Here is a 25,151-nt window from a genome sequence, read left to right on the forward strand (position 1 = left end):
GTTGATAGAATGTACACTTTGTATGATGTGATGAAAATGGCACTTCACCTCTGTGGTCTTCCTCCAAACCCAAAAGTGCAATCTGATCATGAGCAAAACATGAGACAAAACCAGGGGGGCAACTTTACAAAATGCCCAACTAGTACCCCTCAGGATTGTCAAGGTCATCAAAAACAAGAGAAGTCTGAGAAACAGTCATAGCCCAATAAAGCCTGATGATTAAACGTGATGTGGCATTCTAGATGGGATCTTGGAACCAAAAAAGGATATTAAGTAAAAATTTAGGAAATCTAAATAAAATGTGCCATAGTAACATAATATGTTGATAATGGGAAACTGAGTAGGGTGTGTATGGGAACTTTCAGTACCATCTGCCATTTTTCTGTAAAACTAAAGCTATTCTAAAATTAGAAGTTTATTTATTTTCACGTATTTTTTTAAGATTTTATTTTTAAGTATTCTCTTCACCCAACATTGTGCTCAAACTCACAACCCCAAGATCAAGAGTCATGTGCTCCACAGACTGAGCCTGCCAGGCAACCCTTTATTTGTATTTTTTTAAAAAACACTAGAAGAATTAGCTTGTTAAACATGGTCTTTAGTGGATGTTAACCAGCCATCAAATAAGAAAAAAAAAAGGTGCCCACAAAAGCGGGCACCTGGGTGGCTCAGTGGTCAAGCGTCTGCCTTTGGCTCAGGTCATGATGCTGGGGTCCTGGATTGAGTCCTGCATTGGGCTCCCCCACAGGGAGCCTGTTCCTCCCCCTGCCTGTGTCTCTGTGTCTCTCATGAATAAATAAGTAAAAACCTTTTTAAAAAATACACAATAGCACCAAAGGTGGAAAACAATATATTAATTTATTTCCAAGACAATAACACAGAACATCATTGCAAACAAGGACGGATTTAGTAGTTTCAGCCATACCCATGGGCTAGCAGAAACCCACTCACCCAAACACTATAATCCTCCAATATTAAAGTATTTAAGACATAGAGATGACCAGCAAGACATGTAAACATCTTCTATTCCAAAAGGCTTCTCGTTCTAGATGAGAAAGATCCAGTGTAAAACATTTCTTCTTCTCAGGTGGGGTCATTTAAAGAAGTTTTAAAAAAAAAGAAAAAAACATGATTCTTGGACTCCACCATTAATTCCAGGCGTGTTCCCTATGCTCTAACCCTTTACCACTCCGTACAGCTCCATCTTTTTCAGTGGCAGGAAGAAAAGAAGACTTACTTCAAAGGCATTCCCATAAATATGATTAATATTCAACAGGCACAATCACAGAAAAAAAATAATAAAATTGTGTTAATTAAAGGTATCATTAGTTATAGCAACTTTTTCTTCTGTTAGAATAAATAAATATTGAGGAGCTCAATGGATTTAGGAGTACAAAAGTAGACTTCACATTTTTCTGAGGTGACGGCATGTGTTCTCATTTAACACTGAGACCATTCATAAAACCCACCCTCTCTGGTATACTAAATATGGCTTTATTTCACCTTCTCCAAATCTTCCACCTTAGGAAACTGAACTAAGGAGACCAATGAGAACATCCCAGTCCTCAGAGAACTTGTTTCCTAATGCTTATTAATAATTTCTCTAAGACTACTTACTTCATCTGCAAAATGGGGGTAATCACGTGGGCCTCCCACGAGTGTTGTAAGGTTTTAGTGCAATGAGCCATAAGGGAGCTATCGGGATGCCTACAACACAACTGGCTTGAGCTTCTATTCCTTGCCTTCTTTCTTTGGAATCCTCTCTGATTTCAATATTGATTTCTATTTTTTGTAATATTTTTAAAATTTATTTGAGCGATAGAACAAGTTGGGGGGAGGAGTAGTAGGAGAGGGAGAAGCAGACTCCAGCTAAGCAGAGAGCCTGAGGTGAGACTCGATCCCAGAACCCTGGGATCACAGCCTGAGCTGAAGGCAATGCTTTAACCAACTGAGCCACCCAGGTGTCCCTAGACCTCAATTTCTAATTACTTATATCCTTGGCCTGATCTCCCAATCTATAGCCCTGCACATGAATGTGTTAAAATATTAGCAATCCATGAGATTCTCTAGTGTAGCCTTTCCAACGTTGATGCTATGACCAAGAATTTGAGAGTGGAAAAGCTCTGTCTTCCTTTTCTCCTGTGTCAAACATGGGTCTGGCCTACAATAGACTCTCAAGAAATATTTACTGGCTGCATGCTGAATGAATGAATTGGATAAAGGAAGGGGATGGGGGTTAAGTGACACAAATGCTGATTCACAATTGAAAGCTTTTAAAAATCTAGGCACTCTTATTAGCACTTAAGCATTGTAAAGCTACTCAGAGACTACTCTCTGAGAATAAGCTACTCAGAGAATACTCTGGAGTCCTTAAAGCCTCATGGCATAGAATTTGGACTCCATTGTGCAGGTAAGATCACTTTGGTGGGGGTGGAGGGTGGTGACCGAAGAGGAAAGTGATTCATTCTGAGGTTAGAGACTTGGGACAAGATCCATGCCATAGCACCTGTCTTCTAGAAATCTCTTCATTCTGTGGGAAAGTTTCACTGTTCTCCACAGAAAGCAATGGCAGAGGGACTACAGTGCATTCTGACCCACAACAAGAAATGCCCTGTTTCCCTGGGATTCCTTTGCTGAAGCGGCAGGCAGTGGCCACTGTCTAAAAATGCATCCCGCCTTCTGTCCATGACTTTACCTCCCATGCAGAACTTCAGACACAGTAAACCGGAAGGGCTTGGGAACAAGACCGAACTCTCCATTCTGTAGCTCAAGTTGTAAAGGAGATCGCTGAGTTGCCCCAAGAGCTGTTTCTACGCTTATGTGTGACTGAGCAAAGGGGGGTGGTGTCCATGCACACGTGGCTATAGATCTGTCCTAAATGATTCCTTCTTCAAAGAAATGCACCTATTTTCCTAAACAGTATTATCTACGGTTCTTTTCATGAGAACATTTCCCGAGGATGAGTATCTGGTGCAAAGGTTTGATGCCAGTTAAACTGACCACTGAACAGGACCTTAGCCTGCCGTGGAAGGGGCATCAGGAGGCTGCCAGGGGGGCCAAAGTGCCAGCATCGCCCTGCGCAGTCATTCTGATAGCAGAGTCCACAGTCTCCGGTGGATGTTTTCACGGGGGATAGCACGGCCAGGTCCTGGGGCTGCCACCTTGCTCGGGCAACTCTCAACACCAGCAGGGCAACCCTCTCTCCCAAAGAGAGGCTCTTCTTGGCTGCGGGGGCCTTGGAGCCTGTGCTCCAGGGGGTCAGAAATACCAGCTGGGCTGTATCACCGTTTCACTCTGGTTCAGAGTCCTCTCTCGAAGCCTCAGCTCCAGGCATTCCACGGTGAGGGGGTAGGTCGTCAGCTCAAACTTGTTAGCGAAGAGGCTGGGCGAATCAATCAACCACTTCAAGTCTCCGTTTCCATAGATACAAATGCCACGTACGTAGCGGCCTGCAGGGGAAGCACAGGAGACAGTGAGGACACACTGGTCTTCCAAAGTGGGGGGCAGCTGCCCCGAGGTAGAGGCTCGCCTGCCTACCGAGTAGCCAAACATGTGCCAAGTGCTATGGGATTCTAATGGAATCGGATCGTACAGGCCCGGCCCACAAGGAAGTTAAGCCCTTTATGGGAAGACAAAGGGTAGGCATACATACTTAAAGAACAGCAGGGTTAAACAATACAAGGCAAGGACACAATAGGCTTCACCAGACAATACGTGTATTATCAAATGACAGTGATGGATGGAAGGTTCTAGAAGGGTACAGATGGGAGAGGTCGTTATGGGTTGCTCTGGTCAAGTCTGTTCTTTGAGCCCCAGCCTCATTTACCCAAGTATCTACTTCTATCTCTGCTTGCATGAGAATCAACCTCACTGGTGTGACCCATCAGGCCTCAACTCCTAACCCCCTCCAAGTGTTCCCCATGTAACCCACAGCAATCCTATTCCTCGGGGCCCTTTCTCCTCCTTTCTCCCACAGCCCTCACCCAATCTATCAGCAACTCTGTAAGCTCCACCTTCAAAATACAGATAGTACACGAGCCCTTCCCACCACCTCCACCTCTACTGTCCTGGCCCACAGCACCTCCACCTTCCTGTCTGAATTATCACGATGATAACTGGACTCCGTCTCCACCTTTGTCTGTTAGTCTCTACTCAGCACGACAGCCAAAGTGACTGTCTTGAATATAATAAGCACATCATGATGTCTCCTCTGCTCAAAACCCTCCGAGGGCTTCTCATCGCACTTGGAGGAAGAGCCGAAATTCCAGCAATGGCATCGAAAACTCCTCAGAGTCTGGCCTCTACCTCCAAGCATCTGCTCATTTGCTTACAACCCTTGACAAGCATTGCTCACTCACTGTGGCCACACTGGCCTCCTTTGCCAGCCCTGTGCACACCAGGAGTGCCCTACTCGAGAGTCTACTTGGCTCTGCCCCCCTCTCCCCTTCCACCAGACCTCCCAGAGGCTCCTTCCCACACCGCACCCTGGGATCTGCCTCAAGGCCGTGTTCTCAGTGTCTCTCTGACCCCTCTTTCTTCCTTCCCTGATTCATTTTTCTGGGCTCTCATCACCAGATAATTATTTATTGTCTCTCTCCCTAGGCTAGAACATTAGGTCCAGAAGAGCTGGGCCTTGAATCTATTATGTTCCTCTCTGCATCCCTGGCATCTGGGACAGTACCTGGTAACTATCAGGTGTTATGCTAATAGCTGTTGAAGGAAAGGACAGAGAAGGATGAGTGGAGAGTTAGTGGAAGGACAGACCCGTGGGGAGAGGGAGCGGCATCAGGGGCACAGACGGTGGCTTCATTGGGGACAAGGCCTCTGGAAAAAGGTGCCAAGGTGGGAATTTTCTGGTAGAATTGGGAGTTTGGTTGGGAAATGGATTAGGAAAAGAATGGTAGGACATCGAACCTCTTTTCTAGAGGCTTCTTGGCATGGAGTAGAACAATTACAGTTGACTGACTAAAACAAACTGAAGGGCTGGGCCCTTTTTACCCCATAAATAGGGAGAATTTTTGAAGGTCTCTGAATGGAAGACTCAAATGGTGAAACAGACTTTAGCAAGATGGATTTCGCAAAGCTTTGCAAGGTACATTAGGAATCAATCATGAGGCCACAGTAACAATTTAATGTAAACCAGAGAGCTGGTTCAAAGTTAATGGTGGCCATGAGTGGGAAAGGAAGGGTATTAGAACAGAGGAGGGGCTGGCAGGACTTGTGATTAATCTGATGTGGCTGGGAGGAAGTACAAGGGAGAGTGGAAACCTCAGGGCACAGAAGCCAGAGGCGTGGGAAGTCAGAGTGGAATGGGGGTGGGGGGGGGGGAGTGGTGGTGTTGAGAACTGAATACACAAGCAGCGTGCCCATGCTTAAGAAAATGAACAAGAGAGATTGTTTCTGTGCAATTGAAGTAGAAGTAGCACAGACAACTTGGTCTTCAGGCCAGAGGCAATCTTCACACACTTGGCAGAGAGAAAAGAATCACTACCCAGCAGCCCAGAAGGCAAGGCCGGAATGCATGGAGAGTGAGGGGATCACTTACAGGAGCCTACACAGAGCTGAGACCCCAGATGGTGACCCTAGCTGTGAGGATGGGTGCTTTTCTTCGGGACACAGGAAGGAACAATGAGAGGGTGAGATGGAGGGATGGGCATGACAAACTGTTATGGGGATTTTGATCAAATGTCTTGAAAAGGGACGCCTGGGTGGCTCAGTGGTTGAGCATCTGCCTTCAGCTTAGGCCATGATCCGGGAGTCCTGGGATCAAGCCCTACATCGGGCTCCCCACAGGGAGCCTGCTTCTCTCTCTGCCTATGTCTCTGCCTCTCTCTCTGTGTCTCTCATGAATAAATAAATAAAATCTTAAAAAAAAATAAATTAAAAACCCCCACAAATGTCTTGAGAGTTCTTCCTCAAGTTGAAATCATTACCTTTTGAGAGTGGGAAAGGCCATTTTAGCGTAAGATTGAATTTAAAGCAAGCAGGAAAGATGAAAAGGACACCAGGAAGATAATGAGATCCAAAAAAAGAATAATTAGGCAGCCAGGAGGGTCTAGCCTCCCTCTTGGGGCTGAGTTTGGGACAATTCTCTAACAGTCTCCAGTAATGCTTTGCTTAGGGAAACACACGTTGTAAAGCAGATGGTGGTAATTGTCAGGGATAGGAATTGACCTTGTAGGGTCAAATGCAGGGGAATCTGGAATGTTAAGTGAGAACAGCATGGGACGGCTGACCCAGTACACAGGCTGGACAAGGAGCCCTCTAATCAGAGGACTTGGTCATGAGCTGGACGTGCTCATTTCTCCTCTGAAGAAAATACGCTGAAGAGCAGACTGTATGGTGATGTGAGGGTGTTGCCCTCCACAGTGGAAGAGGACGCTCAGAAAGACAGGAGACGGGGACCGGGTGTGAAAAAGAGCTGCAGACAGGCAGCCATTAGGAGGTTTTCCTCAGAAACATCAGGTCAATGAGATGCACCTGAGAGGGAAGCCAGAGGCTGCGGATGGACAGACTGGCAGACAAATAGAGGAGGCCAAGCTTTGTAACCATGGGGAGCAAACGTCAAAGCCTCACACCTACTTATTCACTTAAACACTCACCTCCTGTTATGAGCTGAATTGTCCCCTTCCCCAAATTCGTATGTTTTAAGTCCTAGCTCGGCACCCCCCTCCCAAGTACCTCAGACTATGACCGTATTTTAGACAGAGACCCTTCAAAGAAATATTCCAGTTAAAATGAGGCTGTATAGGATGGGCTCTGATCCAATATGAGGGATGTTGGTATAAAAAGAGATGAGGACCCAGACACACCCAGAAGGAAGACAAGTCTCTCAGGAGAAAGCAAATCTGTAGCCACCTTGATCTCCAACTTCTAGCCTGCAGGAGTGTGAGGAAATAAATTTATGTGTTTTTTTTTTAAAGATTTTATTTACTTAATCATGAGAGACAGGCAGAGAGAGAGGCAGAGACAGGAGAAGCAGGGTCCATGCAAGGAGCCTGATATGGGACTCAATCCTGGGACTCTGAGATCATGCCCTGAGCTGAAGGCAGAAGCTCAACCACTGAGCCACCCAGGCGTCCCTAAATTTCTGTTGTTGAAGCCACCCCGTCTCTGGTACTTGGTTATGTTAGCCCCAGTTAAGGAATACCATGCTCGCTATGGACCAGGCAAGAGAGTGAATGGACTGTATAAAGTCCAGGACTGATAAAAACCCTTCTTTATAAAGTTCTGTGGAAATGAAAAACTACTTAAACTTTCTCATTCTTGTGTTTTTGGAGAACTATCTCTTTTTAGTGTTGCTTGCCTGCCATCATGCAGCAAATTCCTCAGGGCGGAGAGGGGCAGAGGCTGGCGTGAGGGGTAGGGGAGGCTCCGGCTTGCTCTGTGGTGAGAACATGATCTCACTTCTCATCCTGACCACTTTCCCTCCTAACCACTACACTCCCAAAAGGAACAGAAAGATGAATAAATAAGAATAAAGCAGAAACTAGCAAGAAAGTACCATTATAAGTTGAGCCTACCTCTATACCCCCTCATTGATCATGAGCTGGAGAACATCAGTGAGATACTTAAATTTACTTTTCTTTTTTTTTTTTTTTAATTTAAGTAGGTTCCAAGCCCAATGTGGGGCTTGAACTCACAACCCTGAGGTCAAGACCTAAGTTGAAATCAAGAGTTGGCCGTTTAACCAACTGAGCCACCGAGGCACCCCCTAAATAGACCATGTCTTGAAGCCTCTGGTTACTCTAAGAACTCACAGATTATTCTAAATAAACCAGCAGTTCTCTCCATGAGAACCCCTGTATTCCACAATGACCTTCATGCCAACACCAACAAGCAGTGCAGCCTCCAAGTGTGGAACTAATGGCTCACCATGGCAGCCTCCATGTTTATCTTCCATGTCAATCCACTTTATAGCTCTGAGGTTACCAGTCCACGATGCATTTGGCATGGATCCAGGGACACCTGCGTGTTAATAAAGAAGAAAAGCAGAAATGAGAACCAAGAGAGAAGGATGTCATCTCATCAACGAAGCCTCCAAGTTTTGCTTACTTTTTTTTTTTGGTAGGTCATCTTTCAGGTTAGATTTTCCATCATCAGTGCAAGACCTCAAAAGCTTATGGTATGAATATGTGGGGGTCATGAACTCTACCTTGCCACCAGCACAAAAAATACATATATATATATATATATATATATATATATATATATATATATTTTTTTGTCATCACGTGTGCCCAAGTCTGCAAAATGAAGTTTAAGAAATACCATAGTGTGGAATCGTAATGCAGATAGCGGAGTTGGGGGATTTGGAGTTCTCTCTCAATGGCCTTTAACTGAATTGACTTTCAATCCTAATATTCTACAGCTTTGTAGGATTTTCCAGATGACTTCTATCTTAAAATGAAAGCTCTGAAAGCAGGCTGCCCTTTGTGCTAAGTGCTAATAAGTGAGAGGAGAGATGCCTGGGTGGCTCAGCGGTTTGGCGCCTGCCTTCGGCCCAGGGCCTGATCCTGGAGTCTCAGGATCGAGTCCCACGTCAGGCTCCCTGTATGAAGCCTGCTTCTCCCTCTGCCTATGTCTCTGCCCCACCCCCCTGTGTGTTCTCTCATGAATAAATAAATAAAATCTTAAAAAAAAAATAAGTGAGAGGACTTCCAGGGCTACTCTTACATGAAGTTGCAATATTAGGCATACAGAAGGAAAATAGTTTGTTCACTACTTATAAACTCAAATCCCTTAACACAGTACCCTTTATAAAATTATTTTAAATTTTTTACACCCAACGTGGGGCCCAAACTCATGACCCCAAGATCAAGAGTTGCATGCTCCACTGACTAAGCAGCCAGGCACTCCCAACACATGATCCTTTTTTATTGGTTAAAGTGCTTTTTGAGCATTTGGTATTGCCAAGCATTGTGCTAGGCCCTGGGGAGAGAGAGAGAGAGACAGACAGAGACAGAGACAGAGACAGAGAAGGAAGACATGATTCTCCAACACCCAGTGCAGATGATCTGTTGACCTCAAGTAGTAGGTTTCAAGGTTTGAGTTTCTCCTAGGATGATTGCACTGACCTATACCCAACTTCTCTATTTCTTTCAGCTGTTCTTTGGCCAAAAGTTTAGTGGCTAACCCATTATGTAACTCGTTATCTAACTCATCTTTGAAATGTAAAGAGCGTTAAAAAAGGAGAGGAGGACTTTAGGTCACCATCTGGCTAAGCCAGGGCTTTTCCACCTTGGCATTATTGACACTTTAGATGGGATAATTCCTTGTGGTAGGACCTGCCCTGTGCATTGTATGATGTTTAGCAGCATTCCTGGACCCCACCCATCAGATGCCAGTAATACATACCCCTCAATTTTAACAATCAAAAACATCTTTAGGTGTTGCCAAATATCTCTGGGAGGAAGTGGGAGTGGGCAAAACTGCCCCATTTGAGAAACACTGTGCTAAACTATTTTTCTTTTCTTTTCTTTTCTTTTCTTTTCTTTTCTTTTCTTTTCTTTTCTTTTCTTTTCTTTTCTTCTTTTTTAGTATTTAATTATTTATTAGAGAGAGCATGAGCAGAAGGGGCAGAAGGAGAATCCCAAGCCGACCCCCCACTGAGCATGAAGCCCTATGCAGGGCTTGATCCCAGGACCCGAAGATCATGACCTGAGCCAAAATCAAGAGTCAGACGCTCAACTGATTCAGCCATCCAGCTGCCCCTGTGCTAAACTATTTCAAATTACCCTCTCCATCTCAGTAAATTTTGGATAAGTCACAGAGATTAAAGGGTCTATTTAATTCTAGAGAGTAATTTTACCCCCAAAGATTTCCTTTACTGGAATGTAAGTATATGGGAATCAAAGGTAAATGCAATGGAAGAATAAATACTTTGCTTCATAAGAGCTCCAACTTCACCAACTCCAATTTCACCAGTGGGCAATGCAATCTGAATGTCACTTTGATGTAATGGCACCATTTGCATGACATCTGTACCTAGACTGCAATAGTCCTTTCTCAGAAGACCCAGTAGGCGGAATAATGCCCCTCCCCATGACATACATTCAAGTCTAGATCCTAATCTCTGGAACTTGATATTATGTTATGTTACAGGGCAAAATGGAATTCAGTTTGCTAATCAGGTGACCTTAAAATAATAGGAGATTATCATGAATTATCCAGGCTGGCCCAGCCCAATGCAATCACGAGGATCTTTAACAGTGGTCTTGGTTTTTTTTTCTTTTTTCTTTTTTTTTTTTCTTTTTCTTGTGTGTGTGTGTGTGTGTTTACCATTTGAAGGTAGAGAAAGGAGCTAAGGAACATGGGTGGACATTAGAAGCTGATAAAGGCCCAGATCCTACAGAAAGGAATGGAGCCCAGCTGATGCTTTGGTTTCAGTCTGGTGAGACCCGCGTCAGACTCCTGTCCTACAAAATTAGAAAATAATATATTTGTGTTTAAACTGCTAAGTCTGTGGTAGTTTGTTCCAATGGCAAATAAAAAAACTAGTATACATACTAATGAGAAAAATATTATCCAAGATGATAGATATTTTTTAATAACTGAGCAAAACCAATATTTTTCCTAAAGTTTAATTGGATTAAGCACATAAACATGTTTCCTCTTTAGAAACATTAATAAAAATGTGCATTTTCAGAAGAAGAAAGCTCTGTGCTTTTGCCCTGATGTCACATGATATTATATGAGGATCTAAATCAAGAATTGTACCAAGGTCTCCCAACTAAAATTAAATTTTGCATAACCTTTCCTGTAAATGGCATGAATCCTTACCCTAAGGGCTTGCTATAAGACAGATTCTTTTCTTCTCGCTGCCAAACTCAGAAAGTTTGCTTGGAAATATTGAGCGGTCCCCAAGAAAAATACCATTTATTTAGCAATATTTCTTTCTATTGCTTTGATTTGCATTTATTACTTTAAAAATCACTGTAGCAAAAAAAAAAAAAAAAAAAAAAAAATCACTTTAGCATTTGCCTTTCCCAAAAGAAGCTTCCTTTATTCTGCAGCTGAGTACTCCAGGTGGGGGTGGGGGTGGGGGTGGGGTTGGGGGGAGCTTTCCTGCCATTGGGCACCAGGCAGGGAGTCTCGTGGTGGGAACTTCAAGGTGCTCTCTGGAAGCTCCTGAGCCCAAGCCCCTGGCCAAGGGACACAGGCAGGAAGTGTCTAGTGCACCAGGCCAGGTGCCGCACAGGTGTTACAATGTACACATTGATAACGAATAAAACAAGCCTTGGTTAAGTTAGTGGGGGGGAGGGGGACCAGGAAACAAAGAGATAATGTGGTATATTTACTTGTGCCAGCAAGATTAGCTGACACGGAAGTGATGTTTATGAGTCTGTTTTGATGAAAAGCTACCGCAGAAGAGTGTGAACAACATGCTACCATAACATCAAGTCCCTACTTTCCTTTACATGATTACAGTCTTGAAAGGACAAGGTATTCTTTTCCTCATTCATTCTCACCAATACTGATCATCATAAACAGACTCTTCCTCAAAAACACATTTCATTATTCTAGAGATAAGACGGTGACATTTATAATTAATGACTGCTGTCTGTAAAATAAACACAAAACTTGTGTGAACCTCCTGCTCGTGGGATTACAAACCTCAACTTACTTTCTTTCTTTCTTATTTATTTATTTAATTTATTTATTTATGATTTTATTTATTTCCTTGAGAGAGAGCACAAGCAGGGGGAGCAGCAGACAGAGGGAGAGGGAGAAGCAGACTCCCTGCTGAGCAGAGCCTGATGTGAGGATTGATCCCAGGACCCAGGCAGATGCTTAACCAACTGAGCCATCCAGGTGCCCCGAAACCTCAACTTCTATACTTTCTGTTTAATGACAAATCTCAAGCATGTCTGTTTAAATATTACTCATATCCATGCATACAAAATTACCTTCTTTTTGTTATATATATATTTTAAAGATTTATTTATTTATTCATGAAAGACACACAGAAAGGCAGAGACGTAGGCAGAGGGAGAAGCAGGCTCCAGGCAGGGAGCCTGATGTGGGATTCCATCCTGAGACCGCGGGTCATGCCCTGAGCCGGGGGCAGGTGCTCAACCGCTGAGCCACCCACGTGTCCCTTGGTATATTTTTTTATTGGAGTTATGATTTGCCAACATATAGTACAGCACCCAGTGCTCATCCTGTCAAGTGCCCCCCTCAGTGCCTGTCACTCACTCTATCCCCCTGCCCACCTCCCCTTCCACTACCCCTTGTTCAAAAATTATATTTTTAAAAGTAGAAGAGGGGAGAGGGACAAAGTCAAATTGTACTGTGTCTTCTCTCGCAAAGAATCCGGAGGTCCAGAAATACTGAGCAGGAGCGGGCACAGCCTCTGGCTTTGCAAGTGTGGTGGCTGCAGGCCTGGGCACTTGGGCATCCCCTGGGAGCTGGTTAGAAATGCTGAACCTCAGGGGCACCTTGGTGGCTCAGCGGTTGAGCATCTGCCTTCCCCTCAGGTCATGATCCCGGGGTCCTGGGATCGAATCCCGCATCAGGCTCCCTGCAGGGAGCCTGCTTCTCCCTCTGCCTGTGTCTCTGTCTCTCTCTGTGTCTTTCATGAATAAATAAATACAATCTTAAAAAAGAAAAAAAAAGGGAGTTGAAGCTCAGACATTCCACACCAGAATGGGCATCTTCACAAAGATCCCCAGAACCTCCTGGCACACGAGCAAGTCTGAGACGCTCTGGGCTGTAACCAGCATTGCAAAGAGGACACAGCTTCTGTCTCCTGTCTCCCTGAGGCCCCTCCCTCAGCCTTCACCAGGTTGCCATCTACCTTTTCTCTCTCCTTTGCCCGCATTTTGCCCTCCTGAAGACATCTGGTACTATGTACCTGCCATCCTTCAGTTAATTTAACAAACCTGTCCCCACCTCAGGGAACACAGGCCTGTGAGCAGACCTCTCAAATCATCACTTCCTTGAAGACGAGCAGCCCACCTCATGTGGGAAAGGCCACTCTGAGCAGAAAATGGGTCCTCATGGTGCCTTTGGCTTCACAGCTTTGGGCCCATGGGGGGATTCTCGGTCCCAGGTAAGGGAGTGAGCGAGTGTGGCACACAAGGGCTGCCCATCAACTCAGTCCCTGGGGATGACGGTAGGACTGCTTGGCTTGTCTGTGGGTAAGACAGGCCTGCTTGCCATCTTGGTTTCCCACCAGGTCACTGTACTTGGAGGTGTAATCATGCTCTACCTCTCGGTATCAAAAAGTATTTTTGATACCCTCTTAGCCCAGGCCAACATGTTTCAGTTTGCCCTACAGCAATTGCTTAAGTGGCCATCAATCACCCAATTCTCCACATGGGGCCTTCCAAGGAGCTTTGGGAGGTGATGAAACTCTCAATAAGACTTCTGGTGACTCCAGCTCTAATATCAACTCAATGTGTACGCTTTTTTTTTTTTTTTTTAAGATAATGTGTCAACATACAGATGCTCCTCTACTTCCTAAAAGTATCTACTAAGCATAATTTTCTTCCAGAGATTGACCTGAGGCGGACACCGCCCCTAGCCCACCTCACACATCCCGTCATGGAACACACTGGCCTTCTCACTGGGATTGGGGGACTTAGCCCTTACCCCAGCTTTGTCACTAACCAGCTGTGTACCCTGGAACATCATTTAACGCCACACAGACTCACCTTTCAAATGAAGTATAGAACAGATCAGTGGTTTTTCAGCCTTTTAGACTGCAATCCACAGAAAAACAACTCTATACCATCGTAGGCACACACGCGTACATGAAGTAAACAAGAGTTTCACAAACTACTTAGGCTTATTACGTGCAATGCACTTGTTTATGTTGTGTTATTTCCTCATATTAAAAATTCTGGTCCATACCTACTAAAGTGATTTCTGGATCCACTTATGGGAAAGAGTGCTTCTTAAAGATACTGGACTGGATGACTGTGTTATTATTGCTGTTATGACTACGCTCATTATTACTTGCCAGGATTCTAGGAGGGTAGTTATGAGGTATATGGATAAAGTCTACCCTCAATTCACCAGTCTCCTAGGAAGGGTCTATTTTGCATTATTTCTAGGATAGGGCAAAAAGAAGGCAGCAGTATCATCAGAGAAACCACTTTAAGCTGTAAACCCCAATTCTCTCATTTGCTCTTCATAGGCTTCTTTAAACAAAATATTTGAGATGAGTTTACACAATAATCAAGAATGTTTTTCTTGGAGCTTAGCCACTATTAGTAAAATAGCTGCATTTGTTGAATAAATGAATTCTTTGAAATGCAAGCTTTATTTATATTGACTTGAGTTTCTCCTTGTTCTTACACAGGGTGGTCCTCATTTTGGGAAACCTACTTGTGGTAACAAATTCCAGAAACTGCTTCTTACTGATGCTCAGATATATACTTTTTAATGTATTGAATAAACAAGGAGTTTTGTTTTTAAATGTCAAAAGCCAATGCCGATGTCAGTGTATTGACAAGGGTTTTCTCACAAATTACTGGTGGTGCTCTAAGTTGTTATAACTCTCAAAAATCAATTGGGAAGTGTGTAGGGAAAGCCACTATAATCCCCAATTCCCTTTGGCCCTTTAAACCAACAGCTGCAAAATAAGCGAAGGAACTAAGCTTCTAAGTGTAAGTATCTGTATACGAAGATGTCCATTTTGACATTATTTACACATAATGATGAAGAGCACAGGCTTTGAGGTTAGAGTCAACATTTCAAATCCTTATCTTTGCTATGACTGGTTGTGTGACTTTGAACAGTTAGCAATCTCTTTAAGATATCATGTAGTAATCTTCAAAACCTTACAGGGTTTTGTGAATATTAAATGAGAGAATATGGGGCACCTGGGTGGCTCAGTGGTTGAGCATGTGCCTTGGGCTCAGGTCGTGATCCCAGGGTCTTGGGATTGAGTCCTACATCGGGCTCCCTGCTCAGTGGGGAGTCTGCTTCTCCCTCTGCCTATGTATCTGCTCTCACCCTGTGTCTCTCTTGAGTAAATAAATGAAATCATAAATAATAAATAAATAAATAAATAAATAAATAAATAAATAAATAAGAGAACGTATGTGTTGTGCTTAGCACAGGGCTTGGCATACTTCACTAAATAAGTGGTCGAAAGCATAATCCCTCTATTAAAATCATGGGGACAGCTGTAGCTGTGGAAGAGATTGCTTCTTTACTAGAAGCAGAAGCAAGTTTACCCACCTTGGTGCTACGGACATCTGGCTGGATAATTCTGTGGGGGCCTGTCCTGTGCTTTGGAGGATGCATAGCAGCTGCCCTAGTCTCCCCTGGTCTCTCTGCCCTAGATGCCACCAGCAGTCCCCACACCTGTTCTGTCCTCCTACCTCCCACTCCCTGCCCCGGTGATAACCCAAAATGTCTTCAGATGTAGCCAAATGTCCCCTGGGAGGCAAAACTGCCCTGACTGAGGACATGAAATTGTACATTATTAATAAAATCATGTAAATATTTGTGCATAAAATGAACATATTCTTTTTAGTTTACAAAACCTTCTTTAATGTTCTTGCTTTTATACTTCTAATATGTTTATTTATGGACCTCCAAGGCTTACTGGCTTTGCTGACTTAGTAACTGTACTTGCAAATATCCTAAGACTAATTCAACAAAAGAAAAAGAAATGCAGAATGTTCACTGGTGATTCACTTTAACAACGACAAAAAAAAAAAAAAAAAAAAGGAAAACTACCTAATAGGGAAATGTAGTGTGGAGTAATGCGTAGCCTTTTCATTGTTGGTTGGGGTCATGGGTAGCAATAAAAAGGTACGTTTTGTTTTTACCTACAAAGTGTTGCTCGTTACTCAGCTAGGATTTTTAACACAAAAAACTTACTAAAAGAGATCCTGTCTTGTTTCCTATGGATATTTTCTGGAGTTCTGCTGTCTTTGAGATCACAGCATAGTATCCTTAAAACGACACCCGTCGGGGCTCCTGGGTGGCTCAGTGGTTGAGCATATGCCTTCAGTTCAGGTCCTGATCCTGGGGTCCTGAGATCGAGTCCCGCATCGGGCTCCCCGCATGGAGCCTGCTTCTCCCCCTGCCTGTGTCTCTGCCTCTCTCTGTGTGTCTCACATGCATAAATAAATTAAATCTTTAAAACAGAACAAAACAAAACAAAAAAACCCCACAACACCTCCAGTTATTGTCAACAAATTGATTCTTCTTTGGTTGTAAAAGGAAAAGATGAAATGAGTAAAGGAAGAAAACCCCAGAATTTTAGACTTGAAGGGATTTTAGACATTTTAATATGCTCTAATATTTTAACATATTCCTTCTCATTGGCATGCCGTGAAAACTAGAGCCTAGGAAACTTAAGTGAATTGCCCAGGCGTGTGGACGTACTAAATAACTTACTGATTTTTTTTTTCAAGATCAATTACCCAGTTATTCAGTTTTCTTGAATGTTTCTTGTGTTCTAGACTAGATGTTGAGGGTAAAGCTATGAATGAGATGTTCTTGGAGCCTTTGGCCCTACTGTAACCAGAAGGGCTTATATTTATTAATATTTCTACTAGCACCTCAGACACCTATATTCGTCTTTCCTGGAGAGTGAAGAACAGAGAAGGTCAGTGACACAAGTAGGAAGGTGGGAAATCTTTGACCCAGAGCAGTTCACGTTTCACTACAATCCTGACCTAAAGGCTGACCTTGACCCATTGACCCTCTGCCTACTTTTCTCTTTGGCTGCTTATCACCTTTACATCTTGTGAAATACCCTTTTAATTATGGCACATTTTTCTAAGACGGTGAAGACCTTCAGTTTCACTACTTCCAGGCTAACAGGCTGTCAACTTGCCTTTCTTTCCTCCACTAAACCATGTGACAGTTTTCAAAATCCTTCACCTTCCCAATGAACCCAAATCCACTCCACTAGTGAATCCCTTCCAGCCAAGACTTGGCCATTTGGTGCAGTAAGGGAGCCCCCAACTGATTTCCAATGGACCAGGGGTTCTTTAAACTCTACGTGGCTTATAACAGTGATGATTCCCTTTGCTGGCGCTGTCCTAATTCAGGGCCTTGAGATCTCTCACCAAGAGAATTATGATTGCCTCTACTCTGTCCACTTCATTGGCGATGCCACTACATGGCTTTTTCTATAATCAGCGTTGACCTTGTGCCCTCCTCTTTTAGTGAGGGATGCAGGAGTACTTTGAACCTCCGGCCCGTGTGTTTCTTCAAGCCACTCTGAGATGCTTACCCACCAACCACTCATCCCCCAACAAATGAAAGCACATTCAGACTTGCCATCAACCCAAACCTCTCCTCTGGGTACCCCCATTCTACGTCTTACAAGAATTCTGACTCCTTACACAATTACTCATTTTACAGGGCTGCTTCTGCCCCCCCCACCCCCCCACCCCTGGACCCAGTGTGACATTTATCTCCTTCCTCAAAAGCTTGACTCTCAACTGGTATTTTTAACTTTTTTGCTTCAGACTGTCCCTAGTCAAGCAGCCAGCCCCAGCTAGCTCCTCAAAACCGAAATCCTATCTGGGACCATTAGTTCGATGCTATCATTCGCATCTGGCCAGGAAGATATCGAAATACTGACCATGACAACAAAACGATTGTTTCGATCCTGTCCCTAGACTACACACAGCAGACTGGCAGCTCATAAGCCACATCCGATCGCAGGCCTATTTGGTTCAACCCTCGTAGAAGTGGAGGTTGAACACTGAAAAAAACCAGAAGGTTCCCCACAGAAGTTTGGACTGCCAGTGTCCCTTGACAACAATTCTCTGGGGCTTTAAGAAGCCAGGAAATCTCCTACCACCCTGGTCCCCCACCATGCTCCACTCACTCATATTGTCTATCCGGCCCTGTCAACATGTAGTTTGTAATACTCGGTTTCTAGACCTCATCTTTCACGCTGCTCACCTCACCGTGCATCACTGTCCACACACACTGGGCTGTCCTGCCACCCTTTTGGGAATTCCTGAATTGGTCTTCCATCTTCGCTGGTCAGGGGTAAGGTCCAGATACTGGTGTTTTTGAAAATGCCCATATTATTTTAATGCATAGCTAGAGTGGAGAACACTTGTTCTTCACAGAATATTTTATTGAACATCTCTTCGTAAGGATAATACTTTTTAGCTTCTCAAATACCAACCATTGTGCCTCAGTAAGGAGCGATTTCATTTTTCACCAGATAAAGCAATTTTAAGTTTTAGGGATTGTAAAAGCACAGAAAAGTTCAAAGAGACCAGTTGTTTATTTTCCAGCTCCCCCAAATTAGCCAGTGTCAAGCTTTGTGGCACATCCGCCTGGTGAATCTTTTCTTTTTCTTTTCCGAAAAATATTACTCATTAATTTGTGAAAAACTGAACCCTGGTTATTAGAATGGGTTCAAATAATGCATAAAAGTACAAAGAACAAAAATGAAAGTTAAAAAAAGAAACCAAAATGTTACAAAATCTTACACCTACAGATAACAATCATTGAGAAAACACAATTTCATAAGAAACAAGTGTTAAGGATGTGGAGAAAAAGGAACCCTCATGCACTGTTGGTAACGCAAACTGGTGCAGCCATTGTGGAGAAGTATGGAGGTTCCTCAAAAAGTTAAAAATAGAACTACCCTATGATCCAGTAATTGTGCTACTTACTGGCTATTTACCGGAAACCCACAAAAATACCCTGCTATTTCTAGCAACATAATTCACAATAGTCAAATTATGAAAGCAGCCCAACAAGTGTCCATCAATAAATGAATGGATAAAGATGTGGCATATTACTTAGCTATAAAAAAGAATGAAATCTTGGGGGATCCCTGGGTGGCTCAGCAGTTTAGCACCTGCCTTTGGTCCAGGGCGCGATCCTGGAGTCCCGGGATCGAGTCCCGCGTCAGGCTCCCGGCATGGGCCTGCTTCTCCCTCATCCTGTGTCTCTGCCTCTCTCTCTCTGTATATCATGAATAAATAAATAAATAAATAAATCTTTAAAAAAAGAATGAAATCTTACCATTTGAAACTATATGGATGGAGCTAGAGGATATTATGCTTAGTAAAATACATCAGTCAGAGAAGGACAAATACCATATGATTTCACTCATACGTGGAATTTCAGAAACAAAAAAAAATGGGCAAAAAGAGAGAGAGAAACCAAGAAACAGGGTGATGTATGGCAGTGTTGAATCACTATATTGTACACCTGAAATTAATACAGCACTCTATGTTAACTATACTGGAATTTTTTTAAAAAAAGCATTTCATAAAGCATCTTCTTAGACAAATAAATACTTCCATGTCACCTTAAGACTTCAACACAGCTATTAACTAGTTGACTAACCTATATTGGATATAGATTGCAAATAACCTTTCACAAGTGGCTTTTACCATGGGGTGCTGGGGCAGGCACCTGGGTGGCTCAGTCAGTTAAGCGTCCAATTCTTGATTTCAGCTCAGGTCATGATCTTAAGGTCATGAGTTCAAGCCCTGAGATGGGCTCTACACTGCTGAGTGTGGAGCCTGCTTAAGATTCAATCTTTCTCTTTCTCCCTCTCTCTGCCCCTCCTCTGCTCACATGCATGCTTTCTCTCACTCTCTCTCTCTTAAAAAAGAGACTGGCAGCTCATAAGCCACATCCGATAGCAGGCCTTAAAAAGAGAGAGAGAGGGAGAGGAGAGAGAGAGAGAGAGAGAGAGAGAGAGAGAGAGAAATGGGTTAGGGTTCTTTATAAATGAGTCTGGACAGTCCTTATGTACACATTTACCACTTTCATAGGTTTATCAATTCAAAAAACTGTTTCCTTAGGACTTAAGTTTTGATAGATTCTAGAAATGAGAGATTCTGTTGTGACTTGCAACATATAAACATCAAGTACTATCATTTTCTCTGTGATTTAAACAAATAGATATTTGCAGCTTCAATTAAGTTATTTGCCCTTCCACTTAGCGGGATGAGCACTGGGTGTTATGCTATATGTTGGCAAATTGAACTCCAATAAAAAAATTTTTTTAAAAAGTTATTTGCCCTTCAAGTGGCATTTCCTAAATTTTATGTGACTCTTTCAAATAAAAGCATTCACCAGATAGACCTCTTCTCACTCCATTACACGATAAAGGATTTCATGTCAGGGTTGCTCTCTATTGGAGTCACCAGAGCATAGCATGCCCTGTACTACTTCATTTGTTGTCTGGGAAAAGGTTCTTAACAAATCCATTAGACAAATTTTCATCTTGTCCAGGAAACACTACCTCCTTCACCTTCAAAACAAGGACCAGGCTACAACCAGTTGGACGTAAATCAAGAATTTATCGTAAATTGTAAAACATTCCTTCTAATTCCATGTAAAAGCAGCCAAATAAAAAATCATGCTGGCATTAAGACTTGTCTAATTTTAATCCCTATTTTCAACCCAAGACAGGTCCAAAGGAGTTAAAGGTCAGTGGTAAGTTCCATTTGTTGCTGCATGTACCGGGGTATATATAAAGGTTGCTAATTCTGGAAACTAAGTGCCTATCTATAGCAAGCCATCTTTTATACAGAACTGGAGAAGTAGTTCTTCTGTTTACAGTCTTCTTCTGCAAATATGAGAAACATCTAAATAAACTTTCAAAAGAGAAGAAACATGGGAGGAAGAGTCTTGGGATGTGCCCCGGGTATGTGGGTATCCCCCACCCTCCATCCCCTTTCCTGCAACCCCTATTCTGCAGCAGTTTTTAGAAATACAGAAAGTCACAGGACAGGCCTAGCATTTCTTCTGGAAACATCTATTGAACCTGAACATTTGGATAAGAAGCACTGGGCTACAATTCGAAGTTACATAACAACACAAAGACAGGCAAAAGTCATTTAAGGGGTGGGGATGGCTGTCACTCTTGGAAGTGCCTGGAAGGGTTTCCTGGAGTGCTAGCTGTAACATATATTCTTGTGCGGGTTACTCAGGTAAGGATCAGCTTGAAAATTCAGTGATCAATTCCAATAAGTGCAGTTTTATGTATATGTAATATTTCAGTAAAAAGTTTAGGAATGTTATTGATGTGAAGGAATGTGATATTCTTACAAATTTGTAAAATAAAAGATCAGACTTCAAAGGAACATTGGCCCCTTTGGTTCCTTGCCTGCCCCCTTTCCTCTGCCCAGGGTCACCCTTGGGATCACAGTGCCCATTTTGAGTGTCCAGCTTTCAGTTTTCGAGGCCCTGATTTTTAAGTACTTGATTTCTATGTTAATTATTTCAATATTTTAGAAACTCTGACTTACGGACATATTTAGATCAAGACCAATAACTAATACATCGTTCAATTTATAGTAAAAGATAAACTCAAGCCACCTACAAATCTAGACAAATCTTCTATATGAGTTTTTTTGTTGGTTTGTTTTTTAAGTAGGCTCCACACCCAATGGGAGGCTTGAACGAACAACCCTGAGATTAAGAGATTAAGAGTTGCATCTTCTACCTACTGGGCCAGCCAGGCACCCCACCAAATGAGTTCTGGTAAGAGATCATATTGGGATGTTGTGACTTGCTCGTTATGATGTCCTCGTATGCTGACTGAAAGGACTCACAATGGAAGTTTTGTGAGTCACTTGTTTCTGGAATAAAAGTGAAATAGCTTTTGTTATTCATATATTCTTCCAATTAAGTTTGTGATGTTACAAATTAAGTTTGTTATTATTGGATTAAGTCCCAATAAACCCACTCTAAATGGAAAATATCAAGCTGAAGGGCGTCTGGGTGGCTCAGTCAGTTAAGTATCTGCCTTTGGCTCAGGTCATGATCCTGGGGTTCTGGAATCAAGTCCCACATCGGGCTTCTCACTCAGTGGGGAGTCTGTTTCTCCCTATCCCCCCTGTTCATGCTCTCTCTCACTCTCTCTCAAATAAATAAATAAAATCTTTTTTAAAGTTAAGAAAAAGGAAAATATCAAGTTGAAAATACATTTAATACACCTAACCTACGGAACATCAATGCATAGTCTAGCCCACCTTGAAAATGCTCAAAATACCCATATTGCCTTTGGTAGGGCAATATCACCTAACACAAAGCCTATTTGTTTTTGAGGGTTTTTTAAAAAGATTTTATTTATTTGTTTATCAGTGAGAGAGCACACAAGCAGAGGGAGTGTTAGGCAGAGGGAAAGGGAGAAGCAAACTCCCCACTAAGCAGCAAGCCCCATGTGGGGCTGAAACTAAAAGGGGAAAATCAGAGAGGGAGATAAACCAGGAGAGACTCTTGACTCTGGGAAACAAATTGGGAGTGGCTGTGGAGGGGTGGGAGGATACAGGGTAACTGGGTAACGGGCATTAAGGAGGACACGTGATGTGATCAGCACTGGGTGTTATACTATATTGGCAAATTAAATTTAAATGAAAAAAATAAAAACTCCATTTTGTAGTGTAACAAAATTTTTCACTTGAGAAAAATTAGTATTATTTTTTGATGAATTCCGAACACGTTTATAGAATCTGACCATTAACATCTATCTTAGATAACATATATATCAAAATGTTACAGCCTTTTTGCTCCAAAATCTAGAGAATTTCAGAGAGAAATTGTGAGAACCACTAAATGGACAGACCATTGTATTATGACTTGGAAGTCCCATCTTCAAGACTCACTTCAGCTGCTAACGCAGGTCACCTTCCTGGGCTTGGTTTCTCTAAGCCTAAATGATGGCAATATCCCTTCCAACTCCAGAATGAAATTACACAAAGTCATCTTGTTTTTCGTGAAGTCACTGTTCCATGTTCTTTACTCTTTCTAGTATGGTCCATTTAAACCAAAACCAAAACCAAAACCACATTCAGTGAGTACCTTCTTTTGTGTGTCAGGAGGGGCATTCCAGGCTTTAGAGCTACGACTGGAGTTATAAGTTACTAGTTCTAGAGTTATGGTACAGGTAAGAGTTACTACTTTATTTATGTCTTTCAACACATGGCTCCTTTCCCATCACTACCATGAGATTAGCGGTATCATGCTCTGGTTAAGGAAATGAAGTATGAAGAGTTGAAGGGATTTGTCCAACATCACAAGATAGAAGAAGCCATGATTTGAGTCCCCTCTCTTTTGAGGGAAGGGGACCCACATACTTCATTCTACCCCGGTTCTCAATTCCATGTGGACCACTGGAGGACTCTGAAGGTCAATGAGGCCAAGCCTCTTTCATTCGGCACGTGTCCTTATTTGTTTTTTAGTGTTTTTAAGAACATTTTTTAATGAAGAAATAATCCCATTCCAAAATACAGATACACAATTAAATAGCTTAATCACTTCACAATATAAAATGTCCCCAGGAGGTTCCAACACATACATGCACACACCACAAACACACACACAACTCAATGGATGGAAGTTGACAGGGAGATGGACCAAATGTCCCTTACTGAGACACCTTATTTCAGGGGGCACCTCATTCTAGAGGAGACAATAGTGCTTTTTTTTTTCACTTGGGGCAGAGAGAGGAGATTCAATGCATCTGTAAGTTGCAGGTATCCTCACAAGTCAAGATGTCAACATTGATGTAGGATTGTTGTTGTTCACCTGTGTTTCTTTGCCCCTAAGCACGAGTTTGCGCACCTACCCATGATGCACGTGAGACAAGCACTCTCACTAACCAGTGTCCTACCATCAGTTACTCTGTTCCTCTTATTTACCCACACGGAACAGTAGTATTGGAAGCTGAGGGGAGGGGGAAATTCAAGCTGATTCTGAGTTCTAGAAAATCGTCCAGATCCTTTGTAGTAATTTCAGAAGCCTCTGCATCATGGAAAACTTGCATTTTTCCAGTACCTGATGTCTCTTAATGAGGACAACTGGGTGGAATAAAGAAACAAAACCAAAATAAAAAAACCTCACAGTTATTAATACTTACCAGGCACCAAGCACCATTTTTGGCAACTGATAAGTATTACTGCACATAATTCACTGACAATGGTAGGTACGATTATCGTCCCATTTTACAAACACAGAAACTGAGATTCAAGTGATTATATCATTTGTCTCAAATTGTATACAGTAGGAATCTGCAAAACTGCATTTGAAGCCACGCAGTCTGGCTCCAGAGGGCCTCGCGGCTCTGCCTAGCTCAGTATTTATGGGTGTGCCCAGAAAGTACTCTCCAGAAACAAGAAGAAATGTGCCCTTCTTACATGGTCCAGTGGCTGGAGTTTGAAGAACTTGTAAAAAGGAAAATGAAACATTCACACCAGGCTCATGACACTTGTCCATTTCTTTAGTATTCTGCTGTTTTTAGGTGTGTGGTGTGAAGTGTTTAAAAACTCAAAGTCCACACACTGCTATTCTAATTCTTTTTTTTTTTTTAAGATGTATTTATTTACTTCAGGGGGGTGAGAGAATGAGGGGTGGGAGGGGAAGATAGGGAGGGAGAGAGAGAATCTTAAGCAGACTCCCTGCTGAGCTGGGAGCCCTACTTGGGCCTGGATCCCACAGCCCTGAGATCATGACCTGAACCAAAAATCAAGAGTCAGAGGCTTCAGGGACTGAGCCAACCAGGTGCCCCTGCTGTTCTGATTCTTGAGTGTCCTTGGGAGTCATCTAAAACTCTCACTGTTAGAGCTACCCAGAGATTCTTCTGGCTCTTTTACAAACATCTTTGAAAAGAAATAGTAGCAAGTCAGAGCCACTGCTGTGAAATGCATTATTCTACACATATATATTTTTTGGTGGGTTGGGTGGGGGAGTTTAATTGAATTCTATGAGAACAAGTGATAATGGAAAATACATTCATATGTAGCTGACAGCAAAAGATCCTTGTGTTATTTCCACGGTCAAACATACAGAGACTCCTAAAATAGGAAGACTATCTATTTGTCCTTTTCCGCCCCCTAAATAGAGGAAGTGGATATTCAGTAGTAGCAAGAGAGGAACAAAAGTATCACAAAACACTGCACATGAACAGTCTATCCCACTAAATCGGTTTACTACTTTTAGTAACATCGTCCTCCCATTTTCCCGGGCAGGAAGAGGAAGGCCAAGAGAAGAGAAATATTAACAAGCATTATTCTGACTCTTGCTTGTAAAGGCTAAAGGCTTAAAGAGTCTGTAGATTCGGCTTTGTTCATTTAAAAAAAAAAAAAAAAAAGGAAGACAAAAACACAGTCTGGTTGATGTCATATATCCTATAAGATTAGGCTGGATAAAAAGATTTTCACTTTTCAGGAAATCATTATTATGGGATA

The 25,151-nt window shown here is 42.6% G+C and overlaps 1 protein-coding gene across 2 annotated transcripts in view; it reads right to left on the reverse strand.

Annotated features, from left to right (window-relative positions):
* Positions 1 to 839: 839 nt before the first annotated feature.
* The window catches only part of GCNT2 (glucosaminyl (N-acetyl) transferase 2 (I blood group)), an 82,914-nt gene continuing 58,602 nt past the window's right edge, over positions 840 to 25,151 (reverse strand). For both annotated transcript variants that reach the window (XM_077886062.1, XM_077886061.1), the window contains exons 2-3: positions 7,876 to 7,968; positions 840 to 3,449 (exon numbers count right to left, since the gene is read on the reverse strand). In XM_077886062.1, coding sequence (XP_077742188.1) covers positions 3,259 to 3,449; positions 7,876 to 7,968 — 284 coding nt within the window. In that variant the 3' untranslated portion in view covers positions 840 to 3,258. The remainder of the gene's footprint in view (positions 3,450 to 7,875; positions 7,969 to 25,151) is intronic.

The sequence above is a fragment of the Canis aureus genome, chromosome 37, assembly GCF_053574225.1.
Source record: "Canis aureus isolate CA01 chromosome 37, VMU_Caureus_v.1.0, whole genome shotgun sequence".
Classification (NCBI taxonomy): Eukaryota; Metazoa; Chordata; class Mammalia; order Carnivora; family Canidae; genus Canis; species Canis aureus.